Consider the following 21,777-nt stretch of genomic DNA (forward strand, 5'->3'; position numbering starts at 1 on the left):
GTTTTGTACCTGGTGTAATGGTCACTGTCAGTGACCCACTGGAGATGAAGTGCTGCCCCACAGAAACAGTTCCAAAGTGCAGCTCCTGAAAGCTCCTGGGCTCTTTAGCCCTTGGCAAAGCCCCGAGGGACCTGGATCAGGATGTCTCAGAGTTTTGGATGCCGCAGTTTGTCCTACACTGTGCCTTTCAGTGCTCCATCCCACTGAAATCCTCCCGCAGGTGCCATCCTCACTTGGCTGTGCCCAGGTCTGCCCTCTCTGGGTGAATCGCTGCCTTTGCTCCTCAAGGTTACTTGCATTCTCCCTGTGTCTGTGTTTCTGCATCTTTCATCCCTGATTGCTCAATTACCCTTCTCCCACCTTCCCAAGGAATACTTATCTGTCTTGTTGGGATGTGAAATGTTGACAGTATGATAATTACAGAGCTGGGAACAAATAATCCAGAGTAGTGCGAGTTTGTTTTAATAGGAGAACAAAAGAATCCAAATTGAAGAACCAAGTGATCCCTGAATAACAACGACTTGTGGAGTTATTGTCTGGATTCTTCCTGACACTTGAATTCCTTCACCCTTTATTAATGTCCCACCTGTTCCCTGTCCATGTTCCATGGAAGTCATCAGTGCTAACTGGAGAATCCAGACCCAGACTTCCCAAGGTTTCTGTTACTTTACCAAAGGCTGGGAAGGGAATCTCCCCCAAACAGAAAAGAAACAGTGAAATTCTGCAAAGAAGCAGTTAGCTGAAATTATGATGGTGAATGTCCTGAGCTGGAGCTGCCAGTCCATGGAATTCTTTCTCCAGGGCAGTGGGAGAAGATCCCGTGACCAAGATAGGTAAAATCCTTATGAAAATGGAGCTCAAGCAGCAGTTCTTTATTGGCCAGAGGTGAGAAAGAGATGAGATGTTGTGTGTTAATGTGTTCTGTTGCTGCTGCTTCTCTGTGATTCGCTGATACTCACATGTGTGAGATTTGCCATATTCATAATTAACCCCCAGCGCCTCTGATTTGATGTAATTCCAGCTTTCCTGACCTGGCCAGACCCACACTGTCCCCTGGGTGACCTGAGGGACATCAGTGCATCTTCATCTGATTTTTCAGCTGGGCTGAGCGGGGTGTTTGCAATGACACTGCAGATCTGATTCATCTCTGCCCGTGGCAGGGCAGTGTTGCTAAGCAGCACTTACAACATGAGCTGGCTCTCCCATTCCAGGGCTGCTCCATGGCCTGGCTCCCAGACAGCTCCTCTCACAGTCCTGAAGAGCTGCATCTCCCTGTCTGTCCTTTGACAGCAGCACCAGGCTGCCCACAGCGTGTGGAGCAGCAGGCTTGGAGCTTTTATGGCCAGTCACCTCTGCTCATGCAGCTGCTTTGTCATTCCTCTGGGGTTTGGCCGAATCCCAGCACACTTCTGTCTCAGAGGGGCTTTCCTCATCCCTTTGGAATGAGGTTGTAGGAGCAAGTGGTGGTTTCTTGCTCCTGGTGACACATCAGGGGAGGTTTAGATGAGATTTTAGGAAAAAATTCTTTATGGAAAGGATTGTCCAGTGTTGGAGCAGCTGCCCAGGGAAGTGTCACCATCCCTGGAAGTGGCACCTGGGAATGTGGCTCAGTGAACAGGGAAGTGCTGCTGGGCTGATAACTGGACTTGGATGTTAAAGATATTTTCCAATCTTAACAATTCCATGATTCTGTGATCTGCTTCTGCCCCTGCAGCTCATAGAGTGACTGGGAACAGTCCTGAGATTCATCAAATTAAATGGAGAGAGACACTGAGGGACTTTGCACCCACAAAAACAAAGTCATGGGCTCAGAAGGAGAACACACATTAATCTGTGGGTGCATTTCTGGGTCCAGAGAGGATAAACTCTTTTGGTTTTCCTTTGGAGTTCACTTCTCTCCTGCTCTGCAGACTTAAGGAGACTTTCTCTCCTTCTCCCTTTCCCTGGCGTTGCGTTGGGCAAATCTTCAGAGCAAGCTGGGGTTTGCCATGCAAACAGAACTTGGAGGGGTTGATTGATAAATGTGCAAAAGTGTCGTTTCCTAAGGTTTCTGCAGGTTTCCCATAAGTTTGGGGGTGTCTTCAGCCTCAAGGTCGACACTCTCTTGCCTCCCATGTGCCTCCAAGTTCACAACAGCCCCGTGCAGGCCTCGTGCATCCTGGAAATGTGCTTTTTGGGGAAGGGAATTGCACAGGGGCCGTGTGCTCAGTCACCTGAGCAGAGCCCTTCATCACACCTGGCAGGAGCAGAGCTGCAGGACAGCAAAGCGACTTCTAACTCCAAAGTTCAAATCCAAAAGAGCTGCCAGAAATAAATGATACATGAAGTGTTTCAGGGGCTACAGACACTCGCAGCCCTGTGCCTTTAACACTGAACAAATGAAAAATATTTGATCCATAAAGGTCAGCGCTGTACAGAAATTCCCTTCCTGCCCTGCCTCAGAGCCAGGGACACTCGGGGGATTATTTCTGTTCTTGGGCTTCTGAGAGACACAAATGGTGCCTGGGCTCACCCTCAGGGTTGTTTTGGGCTCTGCATTTTGGGGTAACTCAGTGCAGTCGTGTTCTACGGAGAGAAGGGTAAAAATCTGCACTTAGATGTCTTTACTTAGTGAGAAGCAGCATCAGATGCTCCCCAAAAAAGGTTTCTCTTTTATTTTGAAAGCTTAGGCTAACATTGGTAATTGTGCAAATGGGTAAACTCATTTGTTTGGAACATTTATGGCTATAAAAGGATGCTTAGTGTTGGCACAGCTCTACTTGTTTCACAAATACAAATATTAATTATCCATTCAGCGGAGCCTCAATAAGAGGCTATTTCCATGTGCCGTGCAGGAGCAGAAAAACACCCAAATGAATTCCAGAATTAAATTAAATTTAATATAAAAAATAAAATCTGTAAATCCCAGGATAAGGATGGGTCTGGTGGAAAAGATTTACTCCCAGTTTTATACCTTATCCCTGACACAGCAGAACACGTGGAGACCTGGGATGAAATACTGCTCTGCACACTTGTACTCACAGCAAACACTTATTTATAGCAGTTTCCTGATGATGAGTAGTGAAAATATTCCCTCATGTCCCCCCGAGTTGAGATTTGCTTGAACTAAAACAAAAAGATGTGGAAGATGCTCAGTAGTTCCTGTGCTCTGCCTTTGTAGGGGTTGTTCTGGGTGGGGTTGGGGTGAGAGCAGAAGCCAGGGTTGTGTCTGTGCTCCTGTCTGACCAGTGCCCTCCCAGTGTCCTCCCAGTGCCCTCCCAGTGCCCTCCCAGTGCTCTCCCAGTTCCCTCCCAGTGCCCTCCCAGTGTCCTCCCAGTGCCCTCCTCCCAGTGCCCTCCTCCCAGTGCTCTCCTCCCAGTGCCCTCCCAGTTCCCTCCCAGTGCCCTCCCAGTGCCCTCCTCCCAGTGTCCTCCCAGTGCCCTCCCAGTTCCCTCCCAGTGTCCTCCCAGTGCCCTCCTCCCAGTGCCCTCCTCCCAGTGCCCTCCCAGTGCTCTCCTCCCAGTGCCCTCCCAGTTCCCTCCCAGTGCCCTCCCAGTGTCCTCCCAGTGCCCTCCCAGTTCCCTCCCAGTGTCCTCCCAGTGCCCTCCCAGTGCCCTCCCAGTGCTCTCCTCCCAGTGCCCTCCCAGTGCTCTCCTCCCAGTGCCCTACCAGTGCTCTCACAGTGCCCTCCCAGTGCCCTCCCAGTCCCCTCCCAGTGCTCCCAGTTCCCTCCCAGTGCCCTCCCAGTGCCCTCCCAGTGCTCTCCTCCCAGTGCCCTCCCAGTGCCCTCCCAGTTCCCTCCCAGTGCCCTCCCAGAGCCCTCCCAGTGCTCTCCCAGTGCTCTCCCAATTCCCTCCCAGTGCCTTCCCAGTGCTCTCCCAGTTCCCTCCCAGTGCCCTCCCAGTTCCCTCCCAGTGTCCTCCCAGTGCCCTCCCAGTGCCCTCCCAGTTCCCTCCCAGTGCCCTCCCAGTGCCCTCCCAGTGCCCTCCCAGTGCCCTCCCAGTGGCCCAGGCCAGACCCTCACACTGCCCCAGCCTGTCCCTGCTTTCCCATCTTAGAGAAGATGGAGAACTGCCAGGACTCTTCCAAAGAAAGCTGCTCATGAGGCATCCAGCCTGATCTATTGATATATCATTTTTTAAATTTTATCTCTATTGTGTTTCCATGGTGCTGAATTTTTACCTTTATAACTTTATCGTGTGGGTTCGCTGCGAGTGAACATTATTGGTGTGGGAGTCAGCTCCAGACACAAGACTTGCATCATTACTTTATGTTTAATAAAACAGGAGCTCCAGATTTTGCTGTCATTAACACTCTGCTCAGTTTTGTCCCCCTCCCTTTTTCTCTCTCCTTTTTAGGTTTTTTTTGGGTTTTTTTTTTTCGTGTTGCCCCAGGGCGTGTGGAATTCTGCAGTTCCTGCATCTCAAAGGCATATGGTGCTGATGGGTTTGCACATATGCTTTAAAAGTATTATAATACCGAAAATATTCAAACATTGTAATAGAATATAAGATTATTTCCAGGTTCTAGGGTAATTGCAAATGCCAAATTTGATAAGGAAGAAAAATTTAATGAGAGTCTCTTCCTCAGTCTGCATTGAGACGATGGCGTTGGGTTTTGAGTTTGTCAAATGTGTAAGAAAAGAGCCCAAATCATAGCAGATTTAATTGTGCTGTTTTGAATTGTGCCATCCTGTTTTAGCTGAAGTTACTGTGGTTGTGATTAAGCCATTCCTCAAAAGGATTTGTTTTGTTTTCTTCTGCCTTCGTTCTTTGTGTCTTTATCATGTCTTCAGTCAGCTCTTGTGATTAGAGCGATTGTACTCCGGGCTTGGAGATGTCAGAGGCAAAACAGCAGAAACAAAGCGAGAAAAGCAACGCCCTTGCACTGGAAAAGTGAAATCAGTGCTCAGTGGGAGCTCTGCGTGTTCCCAGAGAAGCTGTGGCTGCCCCTGGATCCCTGAGTGTCCCAGTTTGGGGCTTGGGGCTCCCTGGGCAGTGGGAGGTGTCCCTGGGTGCTGTTCCTCACAACCCCAACTGCTCTGTGGTTTGTGGTTCACCCCTTTTCCTTGCCTGCCTTGATGAATTCTGTGCCACGTTCCTCTGTGGCCTTCCAGAGACTGCATGGGGCCATGCTCTTGACCACAGTGATTGTCTCTAAAGACCCTAAAAGATCTCCTCTTGTTCAGACCTGAGGCCGGGCAGGGATGAATTTATACAGCTGCTACCTCTGCTCCCATTGTAAAGGATCTTTCATTATTTATTCTAGCTGAAGGGATTCTTGGGCTTTGCACATTCCATTTTTTTTTGTCATTTCCTAGAGACTATTAACTTCTGAATGAAACCTTTCTCAGTTACTAGCTTAATCTTTGCTAAGATATTTTTGCTGGTGGTGAATGCTGCCCACACACAGGAAGACACAATTCTGCCCTAGACAGCTCTCAATATAAACTTTCAAGTGTATAAAGAACACGCATGCAAAGGGCAGTGCTTTAATTGCTGGAGCTGCCAAGAATGCAGCTCAGCTAGAGGAGCAGGCAATGCTCAGAGGGTGGGATTAGCCTTGTTTGTCTGGAGATCAGAATCAAATGTTGTTTAAAGTCACAAATGAAGAAGAAATGGATCATGTCCTTATGATCTCACTAGGAAAGCTCGGCGGTCACACCCCGGGTCACAATCTCTCTCCTGTATTTTCACAGACAAATTTCTGTCTTTTATTTTTCTTACCCCACCTAGAAATTACAGAAGGTATTAATTCACACATTAGGCTTTCTGATCTCTGGTGTGCACTATGGAGGTGCAAAGTATCACTATAGCAGCATAATTTATCAGCATTAGAATCTCTGACATCTCATTCTCCCAAGGAAGCTGGCAATGAAAACAGAAAATGGCTCCATGTGATTTCCTTCTGGTGGCAACAAATGTAAAAACAATGGGAAACAGAAGGGAAGTAATGTCTTGCTGCAACCCTAAACTCTAATTTCCAAATCCTGCACGAATCCTGGAACAGTTGTGGAGATGTGGAATATACAATTGAGGAAGAAAAATGTCATCATTGGTTGCAGGAGGCATTTTGGTTTTTCCTTATCAGTGCCCTGTCCAGAGTTCAAAATCATTCCTGGGTTGAAGAAGGGGCCTGATAAAATGAGGACATATGTGTGGGTGGGCTGACAGTGATTAAGGAACTCCAGTCTCTCATTCCTGGGCCAGAACCTTCTCACCAGAGGAGTTTAGGCCAGTATCAGCTGTTTGGCCAGTCGTGTATTTTGGATTTTCCCTTCACAGCAAATATTGGCCAGTGTCCACAGCAGGCAACCAGAGCCTGGTCCAGTCAGAGGAACAAGAGCATGGAGAGTTGATAGGATGAGTGTGAGGCTGATAACACCTTGATATGATGGAGTGGGGCTGATACCACGCTGATACCATGAGTAGGAGGCTGGCTGAGGTCTGAGTACCGAGGGAAATATCTTAACAGTGCTGTAGATAATGCAAATCCTCAAATTTGCTTTTCACAGCCGTGTTTCTCTATACTGTGAAATTCTCTAAAGGTATTTCTCAGGGACAGAACCCTATTGAAAAGGCCTTTGTTATCTCACACGCTGGCTTTGTGCAGTGTGACAGAGTGTACAATGTGATGGCCTGTGTTTTATACCTCCTGCTATTTCAGTCACGCAAATAGCTCCCAGAGAAATAGTCAGTGCACACAAATGCATGTTACATACCTCGTTTGTAAGTAAAGTGGCACTTAATAAATGTGAAACACCTTTGGTTATCTAGATGTTTGAAATTCTTGGTGCACTTACGAACAGGAAAGTCACTTCCAGAACACAGAGTGCCCAGGGAGATTTTGCAGCTTGAGAAAGACATCATGTGAGCCGTGAACATCCGAGGTGGGGAAGGAGCGTTTAAATGGCACGAACAAATGACAGGCTTCGTGGCAGTTACACTGTGATTATCGCCCTGCAAGACATATTAAAGGTGTTCATTTATAAAAGTGAGCTGCTAGGATCCATTCCTGTGTGCTGAGTGGAGAGCCTCCTGAGGCTCCAGCCTGGAGCAGAGGGTGCACTGTGGGCGCGGCTGGGATGCTGCTCTGGTGCTCTGACACTTCTCCCGCGGGGCAGAATCTGTGCTCAGCCCTTCTCCCTTTTCTGGGGCTGGGGAAGGGAGTCAGAGTGTCAGAACCTCAGCTTCTGCGGGGATTTGCCGAGTTGTTTATGTGGAGCTGATTTGTTTCTTTAGTGTGCCGGTCCACAGAAGGGACACGCCTTCATGCTTCACCCCAAAATCCTGCTTTCTCTTTAAAATGCCCCCCAAAGTGTTTGACCCTCTCGCACCGTCCTCATCCTCTGTAGCTACCGGCCAGCGCAGGAATATTACACTTTTATTGCCTTATTTAGCGGAGAGATTAAACGTAATGTTCAGATTATGTAGAACATTAACTCCTAACAATAAGCAAATAACACGTTAGAAGCTTTGCTGTTAAAGCGTGTGCTGCTGGCTCTGCCGTGGAGCTCTCCGGGAGCCGTGACTTACGGCACGGCGGGGACGAGGGGACGAGCCGGGGTCTCTGTCTCCTCTCAGGCGGCGTTGGGACGGGCTCTATGGAGCTCCATCCGCGTCCCCGAGCCGGGCTGCGGCGGAATGGCCGCGGCTGCGGGCGGCTCCGAGCAGGTAGCGGAGCTCCGTGTGCCCCCGGCTCGGCGTGGGTGGCGTCTGGGGCTGGGGCGGCCGGACCCTCGCCCAGCCCCTGCTCCCGTCAGAGGGGCCGGGATGCGCCGGTCTTATCTTTCCGACGGGATTTTTATGGGAGCTGATGGTTGCCAGGGCAACAGAGGCTTCGGGGAGTCTGGCGCGCCGCAGCCGCGGCCCGGGAGCGCCGGCAGCAGATGTTGGCTGACGCCAGGCGCTGCCAGCGCCGCTCATGCGGGAGCTGCCCGGGACGCGCTGTGCCCGCCCGGCTGCGCGGGCGGCTCCGCTCCCCTCGGCCTCGCCATTTAGTATTCTTGTCTCGCCACGCAGGGGTTCCTCAGCCGGCGGCTTAAAGGCTCCATCAAAAGGACAAAGAGCCAACCCAAGCTCGATAGGAACAGCAGCTTCCGGCACATTTTACCTGGCTTCAGGAGCGTGGACCATGAAAGGTAAGGGGACGTTTCGCGGAGGGTGTGGGGGAGAGAAGGAGGATATTGATTTTTCCAGCTCTCGTTAAGATCTTGCTTATCTTATTCGGAGCGAGGGCTGCATCTCTGATAGAAGTAGACTCGGTTAATTGCAAGAGGGGCAGTTTTAATTTGTTGCTGAGGGTACGGTGCGAGCCCTCCCTTTTCAGGTTGAATTCCAGGTGCGGAGAAGCCTGACTGCTCTTCTTTCTCTCCCCCAATAAATCCTAAATTGATGCACCAGCGTATAAATAGCACAGAGCTGCAGCAGGCAGAGCCGGCTGCTGCAGGTGAGGGAGGGGAGGGATGCTCCCGCACCGGACTGCACCCATCACAACTGGGTTACACACGGCGGGGACAATACCGGGGGACAATAACAACCGTAATCTCTCCAAATCCCTGTCTCCCCCTCGCACACATCCGCCTGCAGCCCGCCGTTGTCTGCCGTCAGCACACGGAGATGGAGCCTCGGCGTGTGGCCGGAGCTGCTCTCCTGCCTGAGCCATGACAGGAGCTCGCTCCAGGAGGGATGTGCTGCAGGGAACGTGCAGATGGATCTGATAAAGCATTTCACCTGGGATGGCCAGTATTGGAGCAAATGGAGAGGGAAATAGAAGAGAAATGAGATATTTTTGAGATTCTTCAGCTGGTTGGAAAGTAGAGCAGCTCTTTAGTGGGTTTGTGTGTATTTATGTCCGTGTAGATTTGCATTAATGTGAGCGTCAGGCACCGTGCGAGGTAAATTCGTGTGTAAATTCACATGCAGATCAAGGTCATGGCTGGGGAAGACAGATTTACCAACCACAAACCAGTGGTTTGCTTCTGAAAGGAAAATCTTACAACCTTACACAAATCATTTTGGGGAGTGACAGAAATATTGAAGTGCCGGGAAAAGTCTGTGCCTGAAAATTCCGCCGGGCTGGACATACCCTGATGTAACCAGTTCTGAGCAGAGGCAGTTTGATACACCAGGATGGTACTTGAGAACCCATTGAGTAAATGCTTCACTTTGAAAAGCAATGACAACTTACTTTGGTTTAGCTGTACTTATCCATTGGAGGGGCCATGAGCTTTTGAACCTCACAAACAACAATTGTCAATCTGGATATTTCCTCACCTGACCTATTGCAGCCTCCTAAGCTTTTTCCTTCTGCATTCTGCAAGTGAAGTGATTGTGCTGGTTGGTGCCGAGTGAGATTTCAGGGATTACTCTCCGGGCAGACAGAGCTGCTTTGGTTCCTGTGCTGCAGTTTTCCCAAACGCTCGAAGTAGGGCACTGTGTTCCAGAGGGAAGCAATCAGAGCCGGGAATGCTGCTGCTTTGCTCCAAGAACAGGCACATCAGGCAGGCTTTCCCTTCTACCTGGAGGAGTTTTGTTTGGTTCTGTCACTTGGCAGGATGGGACAGGGGGATTAACTGTCGTGGCCAGCCCTGCAGCCAGAGTCATTTTCCCAAATGAAGCCTTGTCATTTCCCTGCCCTCCCAGCACAGCAGCCCGGGGGCTGGCAGGGCTTCCCCAGACCCAGATGTGCTGCATATATTTCACTAACTTCTCCTTAAAGAGGCTCGGGGAATCCTGCAGTGCATTTGCAGTGTGGAGCTTAAAGGGTGTCTTAGAGGAGAGCTGGCACTTGGCAGCCTCGAATAACCAAGATTTGCTTATATGACTATGAGAAACTGAAAATGAATGACACCTCTGTGATACCTGAGATTAGAGCTTCTGTTAGGCAGACATCTCTCAAAAATGCACTTCCCCTGCGATACACAGACACCCCTGAGCTGCAGGACGCTGAGACTCAGAGGCTTTTGACAGCAGGCTCTTAGTCCCTCGCTGCCAGCACGGTGTCAGATCTGTCAGGTGAGCAGGAGTCCTCTGCAGGAGAGCTTGGCCTTAGGGACTGTTGCTCTCAGAGAGGTGAAAGCAAAGCAGCAGCTGGGCCTCTCGGTCATGCAGCGAGGCTTTGGTCACAGGAGATAATTTTATCTTTCTGAACATTCCCATCTCATTGTGTGTGCACAATGTGGATGAAAGAGCTCAGGTCTTTCGGATCGTTCTCGTGCATTTGCTGCTGTGCTCGTCTTGCTTGTAATCCAAGAACTGTTCCAGAGAAGCTTTTGGTATTGGAATATTCGCCTCTTAAATATTTGATTCTTGACTCCATCTTGTATTGAAGCTGATTGTTCAGGAACCACTCCTCTGCTCGTGGAAGTCACCATTATAACACTGTTCTGTTCTGGAGCGTGGGCCAGTTTTTCTGGGAATGCCACAGCAAAAATGAATAGTGCAGTAAATGCAGTCAAAACACTCCAGGTTGAAATATGGAGCTACAGTAGATCGTAAATGCTTCTGCTACTTGGCTTCTTTGTATCTAAATCAGGACTGTTCTCGTCTCTTAATTTCCTTTATTTTTCCCTCCCTTGCATGTCCCGTTTATGCTGCAGATGTGAATTACATGAGCTGTGCACATGCATGTTCAGACACATAATGACATGGATGTGGCTTGTGAGAATATAAACAGAAATATTTCACTGAATTACTGTGGGGTTCACATGGATGGATTTGGCCAAATTTTGCCAGTCTTGTGCACACGGTGTTGTTTTTTTTTCCTGTTACAGTAACAATAATACAATTATTGATAGTCAAAGAAGCAAAATCAGAGCAAGTGTAACTCACCTTCTGTATCAGGGTTGCATTATATGGTAAAATCAGAGCGTGTAAATATGAGATCTAAAGGAGGATTGTGGAATGAGTGTTCCTTTCAATTTGCTGGCTGGTCACATTGCTTGTTAGAGCTAAAAAGGGTTCCAAAAAGTGGCTTTTTGCTAACAATGTCTCCTGCCTCTTGATTTATTACAGCAGCTCACTAAGTTTTTATCGTGGAGCGCTGAATGCTTGGCTTTGTAGTGGCCTCTGGAATCAGCCACAAATCAAGCATTTGGCAGATGGATTTTTCTTAATTGGACCCACATTTCTCCTACAAAATTTGTGATGGAGAAAATTTCTGGGTTGGACGTGGAGCACAGGGAGCAGAGCCAGAGAAGGGAGAGAAGGGTTTGTTCTGCTGCAGTTGTTAATTACTGGTGGGGACGCGTTGCTGATGGTTTTCTTGTAGTGATAAAGGTGATTTTACACCAGCACTGAGAGGGCAGGGCCACACTGTCACTGTGTGGACAAACGCCTTCAGATTGTCTTAATTTGGTGAAAAATGGGTACTGTGAGTAACTCTGTGTTCTGCTGGAATCCCTAAACATTGCTGGGGACATTTTTCCTCAGTGCACCTAGAATCCATTTAATGCTACGGGACTCTGGATTACCAACATTTGTGATTATTTTGCAGGGTTTTTGTTTTTTGGTTTTTTTTATAATTCCAGGAGATAACATTCTATTTAAGCTTTTATTGGCACTACAAAAGCCCGAGCATATGGTTGATTGTTAAATGAGCCTCAGCCTTGGAAGGGGTACAGCCCTGCATTAATAACAGCAGCAACTTGCACCACTGAGACTTCCTCTTTAAACTCCTTTTTGTCTTTAGCCCATCCAAAATGTTTGCTCCTAACCCCCAGAGGGAAGAGGAATTGTACAAGTCATGTACTGCAGCAGATTTAATTCCCACTCTAGTGCCCATGCTGTCTGTTGTAGGAGCTTTCCATGTGCACAAAAACTTATTTTGGTGCACCAGGAGCTGATGAACGTCTGTGCTCCCGTAGCAGACTTAGCTTGGGAGTTCCTTGGAGATCTAATTTGTTTATTCCCAACAAAGATGTATTTTTAGGCATGCTGAAATTGGTTAAGTTTGATGAGAATCTGGTGAGTGCTGCATGGTGAAGGATGAAGAAGTTGCTCTATTTCCTCTGGAATTGGAAAGAGGAATGACTCATCCCTCAGAAGTAGGACACTGGCAGACCCCAGAACCACAGAGGGCTTTCAGATCTGTGTGAACTGAGAGCTGCTTCCTCTTTCGGCTCCTGCTTAAATGGCATTATCCAGGAAAGCTGGCTGAGTAGGAAAACCTGCCCCAGAGGGGACCCTGAAGGGTGGCAGTGACACAGCTGGGCTCTGGTTTGGATTGGAATGGAGATATTGAGGAAAGGCTGTGCAGTTTTTGTGGGGGAACCATCCAGCCCCATCAGCAGTGACTGAAATGCAGGATAAAACCTCTGTCACAGCCAGGAGCATCCAGCAGTCACTCGTGTGACAGTCGTGTCATTCATGCCGGGGGCGGTGCCTGTCCCCACTGCCCACACCTCAGGGAACAGATTTCGGCAGAAAAATCAAGATTCAAGGACAGTCTCAGGATTCAGACTGGCCTCCTGCACTACCTGCATTTATACCAAGGCTGCTTTGTCCTGGAATAAGCCAATCAGCCTTTTAATGGGGTTCCTTTGCAAAATATTTCTTGAACCAGAAAGTTAATTACTGATCTCTAATTAGTGGCTCTGTTAAGAGGCTGGAATAAAATCAGAGAGAGCTGCTTTGAAGGAGAGATGCAGGAAGAAATTATCATTTCTCTCCATAAACTGTGATGTTCCTCTTCTCCTCATGGTATCAGGAAGTTTAGACATTTTAAAAAGGAGAATGTTGTTAATGGAAAGAGAGCATTTTGAAAGGACTTTTCTGGAAGGCATTGAAAGAGTGGTGATTTAATAACTCCAAGAGGGACAGAGATGGATTGAAAGCAATGTGGGGCCTTTCAGCTTCTCCCAAGGCAGCAGCAAGGTCCCAACTGTTCCTCCCTTTAATTTGACTTCTGCAGATACCCGTGAGCTTGTATCAGAAGCTGCCTGAGGTAAATGCATTCCCCATTCTCACAGGCTACAGAAACACTTCCCTTTATCCTACACTTCCAAACCAACTTCCCAATTAAACAGGGGGGTCATGCCTAAAGCTTTCGGTAAAGACTATATTAGCTCCTGCTAATTCTTCAAGTTACAATAAACGTCAGGGGAAGGGCTAAGAGGCTGGGATGATTCTCACAGAACCATGGCAGAATTTTCCCAGCCTTTTTCCCAGTCCTGAACTCACTGGTTCCTGACAGCCCCGTGCCCCACGGGGTGCAGCCGGCGCCTTGACTCCACTCGGAGTCACGGAACAGAATTAGAAAACCCTTCCTGCTCTGGCATATGCAGCACTGCTGGGATAATTGGCTTCATGCATCTTACAATTAGCTTGCAAAAAATATGTTTTGCATCCCTGACCTTTTCTCTATACGCAAGGCCATTGTTTCCCTGTCCTGCTTAATTACAAAATAGAGCGTTGTGTGAGGAGAGAGATGACATCGTTGGATCGTCGGCTCTAATTTGACGAGACATCGTAATGGGGAGTTTTCATACCCAGGGCACTGAATTAGTGTAGCGTGAAGCCACATTTCTGCAAACCTACTAAATAAGGAGAAGTTAATTTTCTGCTCTATCTTTTTGACGTTTGTAATCAAAGCATTGTATTCCAGCTGCAGATGGTTAGCGCGTGAGGGATGTTCGGGGAGCGCCGGCAATCGCCGGGCATTGTCTGCAGCTCGATTAATGGACACAAGGATGCTTGCCTTGCTTTCCTTTGGCTGCTCTCCCCCAGCCTGGATCCACCTTGCTGACTGGTGTGGCCGCTGGGATGGTGCAGCACTGCACACCTCAGGGGTACGGGCAGAGAGCACAGACTGAGCCAAGGGAGACGGTTCCAATGTGCTGTGGCCCTGTTGGGGTTTGAAAACCAAGTGAGAGGCTCTAAGTCAGAAATAAAATTTAATGAGAAGAGAAGGAAAATAAAATAAAATAAATGCAGCAATACAAAAAGAATAAACAACTGAGAGAGTCAGAATACAACCTGATCAGGGTGATGGAAGCAGTCCAGGTGAGGTGGTCTTCCTGAAGCAGTGATCCCATAGAAAGGTCTGATAACTCTGATCCTCTGGGAATCCAGTGGGTGAGAGCTGCTTCTACTGTCCCAAATCCCAGCTTATATCCAGGTGAGAATGCTTGGCTCCTCCCCGTGGGCGGAGCATCTCCCAATGGGATGATGAGTCATCCAGGAGCTCCTTGATGGCCCATTAAAGAGAGAGATAACTCCAGAGGGAGTTATCTGTTAGTCATGGCAAGGCATTGATGGACCATTAACTGAAGGTGGTGATAGAATACATCCTAAACTCCAGCCCAGGACAGGCCCGTGGTGTGGTGATACTCCTCAGCCTGAAGACAGATACTCCTACTCCATTGCATCAGCGTTTTGTTTCCAAACACACCGTTTATTCGGGCTTTGCCCTGGTGAGGTTTTCACGTGCGTGAGCTTCAGTGCAATTACATTAGCATTACTCTTCATGTCAATAACCTCCAAGGAAAAAAAGAGAAAGAAAATGCCATCACTGCAGCTTCTCTACCAGAGGATGCTTCCTGTTCCTTCTAGACTTTTCTCTGCTTTTCTGTCTATCATCTGTTTACAGTAGATACTGAGATACTTCTGTCTCAGGGTTAAACATTCCCCTGCCGTGGGCAGGGACACCTACAGCCCTGAGCAGCCTGCTCTGGGGAAGGGGGTGCAATGAGATGAGCTTTAAGGTCCCTTCCAGCCCAAACCAGTCTGGGATTCTGGGATTCTGGGATTCTGGGATTCTGGCCCGCAGTGAAAACTGCTCCTGATGAAAGCATCACTCAAACACTGAGAGGGACAATCCTGCTCTCTCCACCCTGCTGCCCAAGTGTCTCCTTCCCATCACACGACCTCAGGAAGGGCAGCAAGTGGATTCAGTGAGAAATGATTATTTAAGGGGGGATTTTCTGTTTGGCTGGGGCACTGAACCAGCTCCAGTAGCTGCAGAGAAGCAGGAAGATGGCAGAGCAGGGACTTCCCCTGGTTTTGGCGTGTGCAGCTGCGTTTAATGGGATGTAACTGCACTCTCAGTTTTAATGGGATGTAACTGCACTCTCAGTTTTAATGGGATGTAACTGCACTCTCAGTTTTTGCCCCTCGTGCTGTGTGGGCCTGGGGGAGGGATGTCCAATTGGCATCTGCCTCCAATTTCCATCTTCTGGGAATTTTCCGTCTCTGAGGAGAGATCCATTGCGTGTTGGCTCGCACTTTGCTGTCCTCTACTCTGTCATTTCTAGTGGCAATTAGTTTTAGCAATAAACGGTTTTCTCTCTTGGAAGGAAGGAAGGAATGTTTTTAAATAACTTCTTAAACCAACTTCCGCTCTGCTCTTTATTGAAACCTTGCAAAAGCTCGACTGGAAAATCTGTGTGAGGGATAAAGAGCTGCAAGTGAGCATGGAAGTGAGGTGGGGAAGGGTTCCAAGCCTTTGTTCAGAGCTGGGAGACGCCGATGTCTGACGTGTGTTCCTTGTTATCCCGGCTCTTATTGCAGTGCTCAGGGCCTGAAATCCCCTGATTGTAGCTGGAGGCAGCAGCTGGAGCTCACTGCTGGCTCTGACTTGTACAGAGCACTGCCTGTAATGATGTTCAGGGAATACCAGATAACTCTGTCAAGTTCATCCGTCAGCTGGGAGGGAAGGAGGAACCAGACTGAGGAAAAATGTGCTTCCTCTTTATCATATTCTTTAATAAAACCTTAGGATATAGAGCCTCTGAAATGGTTATTACTGGGATTTCAAGTAGTTTGTTCACCTATGGATGTTGTGTGATAGTGATATTATGATGCTTATCTGGTTGGCAGTGTTTACAACTCAAATCTCCAGCACAGCTACAGAATGTCTCACTCAGCTTCTCTGCCACACAATTCAGGTCTGGTGTGATGAAAAAAAAAGCAAAAACCTGATTTTAATTGAATTAAACCAATGCACTTTAGCTGGAATTAAAATGTAATTTGTTTAAAAATACTGAACTGATTTGAATGAAAGCCAGAAATAAGAATTTAGCTTTAATCCACATGTGTTATATAAGTAATTATATGAGAAAGGGCTGTGCCTTGTGTGTGATTGATAATGTGCAGGAGGGTGGCAGTCCCTCATTCCAAAGGATGGCAATGCAGTAGGAATTAGAAAGGCAGAGCCATTCTATCAGGCTTTTGCTCACATTTACAGATGTCTCTGGGATTAAGCTGTCCCTGTCCCCCCAGTCCAGGGGGATTTCCCACATCCCATCCCAGCTCTCTGTAGGAATCCCTGTGCAGAGCAGGGATGCAGCAGATCCCAAATGATTTACATAACTCGGCTCTCTGTACCCTGAATTATTAATATTTTGCTGTCCTGGCTGTGTGGGGAGATTTGTTCCATTAGGGATGTGTTTGTTGCTGTATAGTAGCACTTTAGATGATAGGAATCCACAGAGAGACAGAGAGAGGGGGGGATTTACATGTTAAATTCTTCTGGTGAGAGCAGAGTTCGTACCAATGCCTGGCTCTGAGGATTGCAGTGAAAGGCTCAGGGCTGCTCTTGCTCGTCTTGGAGTCTGGTATTTGTCCTCTGCCTGGCCATAACCCCTCTGGGCACCAAGCAGAGCCAGGGAGGTGAATAGTTTCAATCGTGGCCTGGAATGTCCGTGGTTTCCCTGGATGCTGGCATCTCCTGCCTTTCCCCTGCTGCCAGGCAGTGCCAGTTGTTTGTGCAGTGTCTGTGTGGGTGACAGGGTTTGTCCTACAGGTGTCATGAGTGACACTGGGCACAGTCCCTGAACGGGCTGAGCCTCCTCTGAGGCTCTGCAGGAACCCTCCCCAGCTCCCCCAGTTAATCATTCACTGAGCATCACTCACTTATGGATTAGGGAGCAGGGTTGGCAGGGGGTGGATGGAAGATGGAGCAATTTGGATTGCAATTAGTGTTTCATTTCTTCCCTCGCTCCCTGTTTGCTTAAATTGGAGATTGCGTGTTAGCACCAAGCAAGGATTTACATCCCAGCAGTGGAGGTTCCCTGTGCACCAGAAAGCAGCAAATCCACTGCAGTCCCTAAGCTTCCCCAAGGGATCAAACACTCCGTCGGAGAAGTGGAAATATCAGGGGAACATGTTTTCCTCAGAAAATGCTGGGAGGGAACAGCAGTGCCTGGTCTGCTGGAGCTGGCATTGCACCAGCCATGTCCTCCTCTCGTGAGAACAGTGTTTAGATGTTGTCTCTCTCCATCCTGAGGGAATGCAAAGGGAAGGTTTAGGCTGGATTTCAGGAAAAGGTTCTTCCCCCAGAGGGTGGTGGGGCACTGAACAGGCTCCCCAGGGAATGGTCACAGCCCCGAGGCTGCCAGAGCTCCAGGAGGGTTTGGACAATGCTCCCAGGCACAGCGTGGGATTGTTGGGGTGTCTGGGCAGGGCCAGGGGCTGGACTGGATGGTCCTTGTGGGTCCCTTCCAGCTCAGGATACCCTGTCATTCCACAAGCCCTTATCTCTCCTCTCCCCTTGGCACTCCTGCAGTGTGTTGCGTGCCAGGAATCCTCTGTGGGAGAAGGAAAACCCATCAGGGTGAGCAGCCCCACAGCCCCAGAGGGGCTGTCCCACTCACAGACAGTGTCACTGCGAGTTTAGTCATCACAACAGTTACCAGGAGTTGGGAACTCTGCTCCACCAGGGACACTGTGTCTAATTCTGAAACCTCGAGGGGTTTTTTGATTATACCAGTAAGCACAGTCTGGGTCACACTTTGCAATAATTATCCTGCTGTCTGAGAGGTTGTTAGAACATCCCTGGAGGAAGGGGCCTGGTTGCATCAGAGGAGAATTTAGAGGTGTATGCTGGCAAACCTTCAGCAGAGATTTATTTAAGTTAGTTCTTTTAATTGCTTTCCAGCATCCCAATTCTGTTATAAGCTCTCTGAGCCATCTAGGGAAGTGAGTGTAGCTCACATTAATCTCCTCAATCCTTCTCCCTCTAACTAGTTACTCCCAGCTTCATTTACACGGGCATTTGAGCCCTACAGAGCGGGCAATAATTTCGATTCTGTTTAAACATGTTCTAACAGAAGATATAGGATAGGAAAAATCATCAGCTGACTGCAGCATTGGGTTCTTTTTTAACTCCAATCTCTTAAGCATGGCTTATGATCTTTGTGTAAGACTGCTGCCTCCCAGGTCTGTTGGCAGCTCTGTGATATGTATTCATAGAGCAATTCCAGTCGTTGAGTGAAGCCTGCAAGAAAAGGGCAAAGAATTATTTGTCTTTTTTTTTCATTATCGCGGCCCTCTGGTACCTGCTCTGACACACACTTGAGAGAAGTTTGCCTTGATGCCTTTATATCTGAAGCTCTCTCTCTGTACAGGGTGTCTCACCCTCGTTAGATAAAGTCACTCATTCTGAGGCTCTTCCTCCCTTTATTAATCGCAGTCCCAACCTCTCACACAGCAGCAGAGCCTCCACACACCCTCAGGCGCACCCTGAGAGCAGGCAGGGAGGGGCAGAGGGATCCAGCATGGCCCAGAAATGGGCCAGCTCCCGTTATCCCCTGCCTTGGCAGCTTTGTTCTCTCTTCTGAACCACGGAAAAAGTTCCATCGTCTTAAAAAATAATAATCCTCTTGGAGTGGTGTGAAGTTTTGGGTCTCAATTACATCTCCTATCAATGAGTTCCACAGACAGACACTGTCTGATACATAATTTATAGCACTGACAGTTTTTAATCTATTAAAGCCCCTTATCTTTCATCTTCATTATCTACTCCTTGGCCATTTTAGAAAAGCCAGGAAATAGAAGCAGGCAATCCATTCCTGATTTTGCCATGCATTATTTGCTGATAATGTCCTGTTGTGTCCCCGTGTCTTTCCCAGCTAAAGACACTCCTCTTGAATAGTTCTCCGTGGTTTTTATCACTCTGAGCCATTCCCTACTCAGTGTGTTTGCTCGTGTACAGTATTATGTTGTTGGAAGAAACATCTTTTCTGCACTTGTTTTCCTTGAAAGCACTGGCAAGTCTGTTCTGGGCATCTGCCAGCAGCAGGGACAGGGCCTCCACAGCTTCCACAGGGACAGGCTCCAGGGTCTCCTGTGGGACAGGGGCTCCAGGGTCTCCTTTGGGACAGAGGCTCCAGGGTCTCCTTTGGGACAGAGGCTCCAGGGTTTCCACAGGGACAGAGGCTCCAGGGCTCCCTTTGGGACGGACTCCAGGGTTCCCTTTGGGACAGGGGCTCCAGGGTCTCCTTTGGGACAGAGGCTCCAGGGTCCCACAGGGACAGGCTCTGGGGTCTCCTTTGGGACAGAGGCTCCAGGGTTTCCACAGGGACAGAGGCTCCAGGGCTCCCTTTGGGACAGGTTCCAGGGCTCCCTTTGGGACAGGGGCTCCAGGATCTCCTTTGGGACAGGGGCTCCAGGGTTCCCTTTGGGACAGGGGCTCCAGAGTCCCACAGGGACAGGCTCTGGGGTCTCCTTTGGGACAGGCTCTGGGGTCTCCTTTGGGACAGAGGCTCCAGGGTTTCCACAGGGACAGAGGCTCCAGGGCTCCCTTTGGGACAGGTTCCAGGGCTCCCTTTGGGACAGGGGCTCCAGGATCTCCTTTGGGACAGGGGCTCCAGGGTTCCCTTTGGGACAGGGGCTCCAGAGTCCCACAGGGACAGGCTCTGGGGTCTCCTTTGGGACAGGCTCTGGGGTCTCCTTTGGGACAGAGGCTCCAGGGTTCTCTTTGGGACAGGGGCTCCAGTCTCCTTTGGGACAGGGGCTCTGGGGTCTCCTTTGGGACAGAGGCTCCAGTCTCCTTTGGGACAGGGGCTCCAGGGTCTCCTTTGGGACAGGGGCTCCAGGGTCTCCTTTGGGACAGAGGCTCCAGGGTTCCCTTTGGGACAGGGGCTCCAGGGTCTCCTTTGGGACAGACTCCAGGGTCTCCTTTGGGACAGGCTCCAGGGCTCCCATGCCCTCAGCCCAGGCACATCATGACCTGCTGCCTTTCCTCCAGCATCCCTTTTCCATCCCTGAGACTCCTCATCCCTGCTCGTGTCAGAGGAACACATCCTTTTGTCCAAATGAAAGGAGTCAGCATCACACAGAGGAGCGAGATATAAAACAACAGAGCCAATAATGATGGGAATCCCCCCACGGAACAGGAGTGCAGCCTCTGGAACAGCAGCTGCAGCAAATACATCCAGGTTATCTGTGGCTACTTTGTGCTCAGAAGGCTTTGGTGTAATGGAGTTGCTGCATCCCGGGAACCTCGACAATGAATAGTGACATTTTCCAATAACAGCTCCTGGAAATGGGGAAAAAACCATCCTGTGTGTGTGAACGTGGCCCTGAAGGACAGCTCAGGGATCTCCTCTCTCTGCCTCACAGCTGGACTCAGGTCACCAAGCTGCTTTCAGGCAACCAAAAGTGACTCTTAATTGCTTCAGTCCTGTCTGAAAGCTCATCAATAATTTCCTGGGCTGGCTGTCCTGGCACTGGCATTCTGAAACTCACGTTAGATTTGATTATTTTTTCAAATTAACATGCAAAGCGTGACTTGACCTAAATAATTCCACCAGTCCAATCGTAAATCTGAAGGTTTTAGAAATATCAAGTTCCCTTAAACATTTAAGAGAGGGATTTTTACAAGGGTGTGTAGTGATAGAACAAGGGGGAATGGCTTCAAACTGACAGAGGACAGGGTTGGGTGGGATATTGGAGGGAATCCTTCCCTGGGAGGGTGAGGGGACCCTGGCACAGGCTGCTCCTGCATCCCTGGCAGTGTCCAAGGCCAGCTTGGAGCAGCCTGGGCCAGTGGAAGGTGTCCCTGCCCGTGGCACTGGATGATCTTTCAGGTCCCTCCCAACCCAAAGCAGTCTGGGATTCTGCAGTAATTCCCCAGCCCCTGATTTCTCCCAGGCCTGTTCCAGCTGACCCCATGGCATTCTCAGTGTGGAGCAGTGTCAGAGCTCCCAGAACAGGCTGTGCTCTGTCACCTGCATCTTGGCACTTTTATTTGCTGCCGTGTGATGTGTTGAAACCACAGCCCCTGTCACCGATAAGCTGAGAAAGCATCACTCAGCCCTGAGTGCTTTTGTGGACACTTCTCTTCCTCTGACACGTTTTTCTTTCTATAAATGTCAGTGCATAAAGAGCCCAGGATTCGATTTGATTTGTGCTCCTGGTACAAAAGGAACAACACTTGGGTGTCAGTACAACACTCTGGAGGAAGTGACTCCTCCTAAATGTGTTCAACTCTAAAATTGAGTTAGCATAAAGAGATCTTCAAAACCCATTGGATGCCTCTGGAGATGAAATAGTTGGAAACAGTGATTACAGCTGTTCTGGCGTCTGATCGTTATTTTACAACTGTTTGTGAATCTTCAAAATCAGACTCATTTTGTCTCACCTGAAAAATCGACTGAGAAAAATCTAATGACCCAATTGAAAAAAAGTCATGAAGTGCAGCAGTTTGTGCTGATGACTGAGGATGGGCTGTTTTGTCCAGGGATTTTATCTACCATTTCCATCAGAAAGTGCCCTGGGAAATGTTTTCTCTCCGTGCAGTGTCTCTCTGTGTAGCTGTTTGTTGTGCTGCTCCTGAGGTCACAGATCTCCCACTTTGCTGTGTCAGGGCATCCAATTTATACAAACCTCATCAGGAACCAGTTTAAAGGTTCCACATGTCCCTGCCATGGCTGGCTTCACTTTGCATTAACCAGAAGCCCACTGCTGATAATTCTGGCCAGCACTGCCTCCTTTCCCCAGAGCTCATCTTTTGCACTGCCCTTCTCCGTGCTGCAAGAGGTCACATTATTCCATGTCAATGAATTGGTGGAAAAAG

The 21,777-nt window shown here is 48.9% G+C and overlaps 1 protein-coding gene across 3 annotated transcripts in view; it reads left to right on the plus strand.

Moving 5' to 3' along the window:
* Nucleotides 1-21,777, plus strand: part of DAB2IP (DAB2 interacting protein) — a 127,592-nt gene that overhangs the window by 25,886 nt on the left and 79,929 nt on the right. For all 3 annotated transcript variants that reach the window (XM_066332914.1, XM_066332915.1, XM_066332917.1), the window contains exon 3: nucleotides 8,001-8,119. In XM_066332914.1, the coding sequence (XP_066189011.1) occupies nucleotides 8,001-8,119 (119 nt within the window). The remainder of the gene's footprint in view (nucleotides 1-8,000; nucleotides 8,120-21,777) is intronic.

Source organism: Sylvia atricapilla, chromosome 19 (assembly GCF_009819655.1).
Source record: "Sylvia atricapilla isolate bSylAtr1 chromosome 19, bSylAtr1.pri, whole genome shotgun sequence".
Lineage (NCBI taxonomy): Eukaryota > Metazoa > Chordata > Aves > Passeriformes > Sylviidae > Sylvia > Sylvia atricapilla.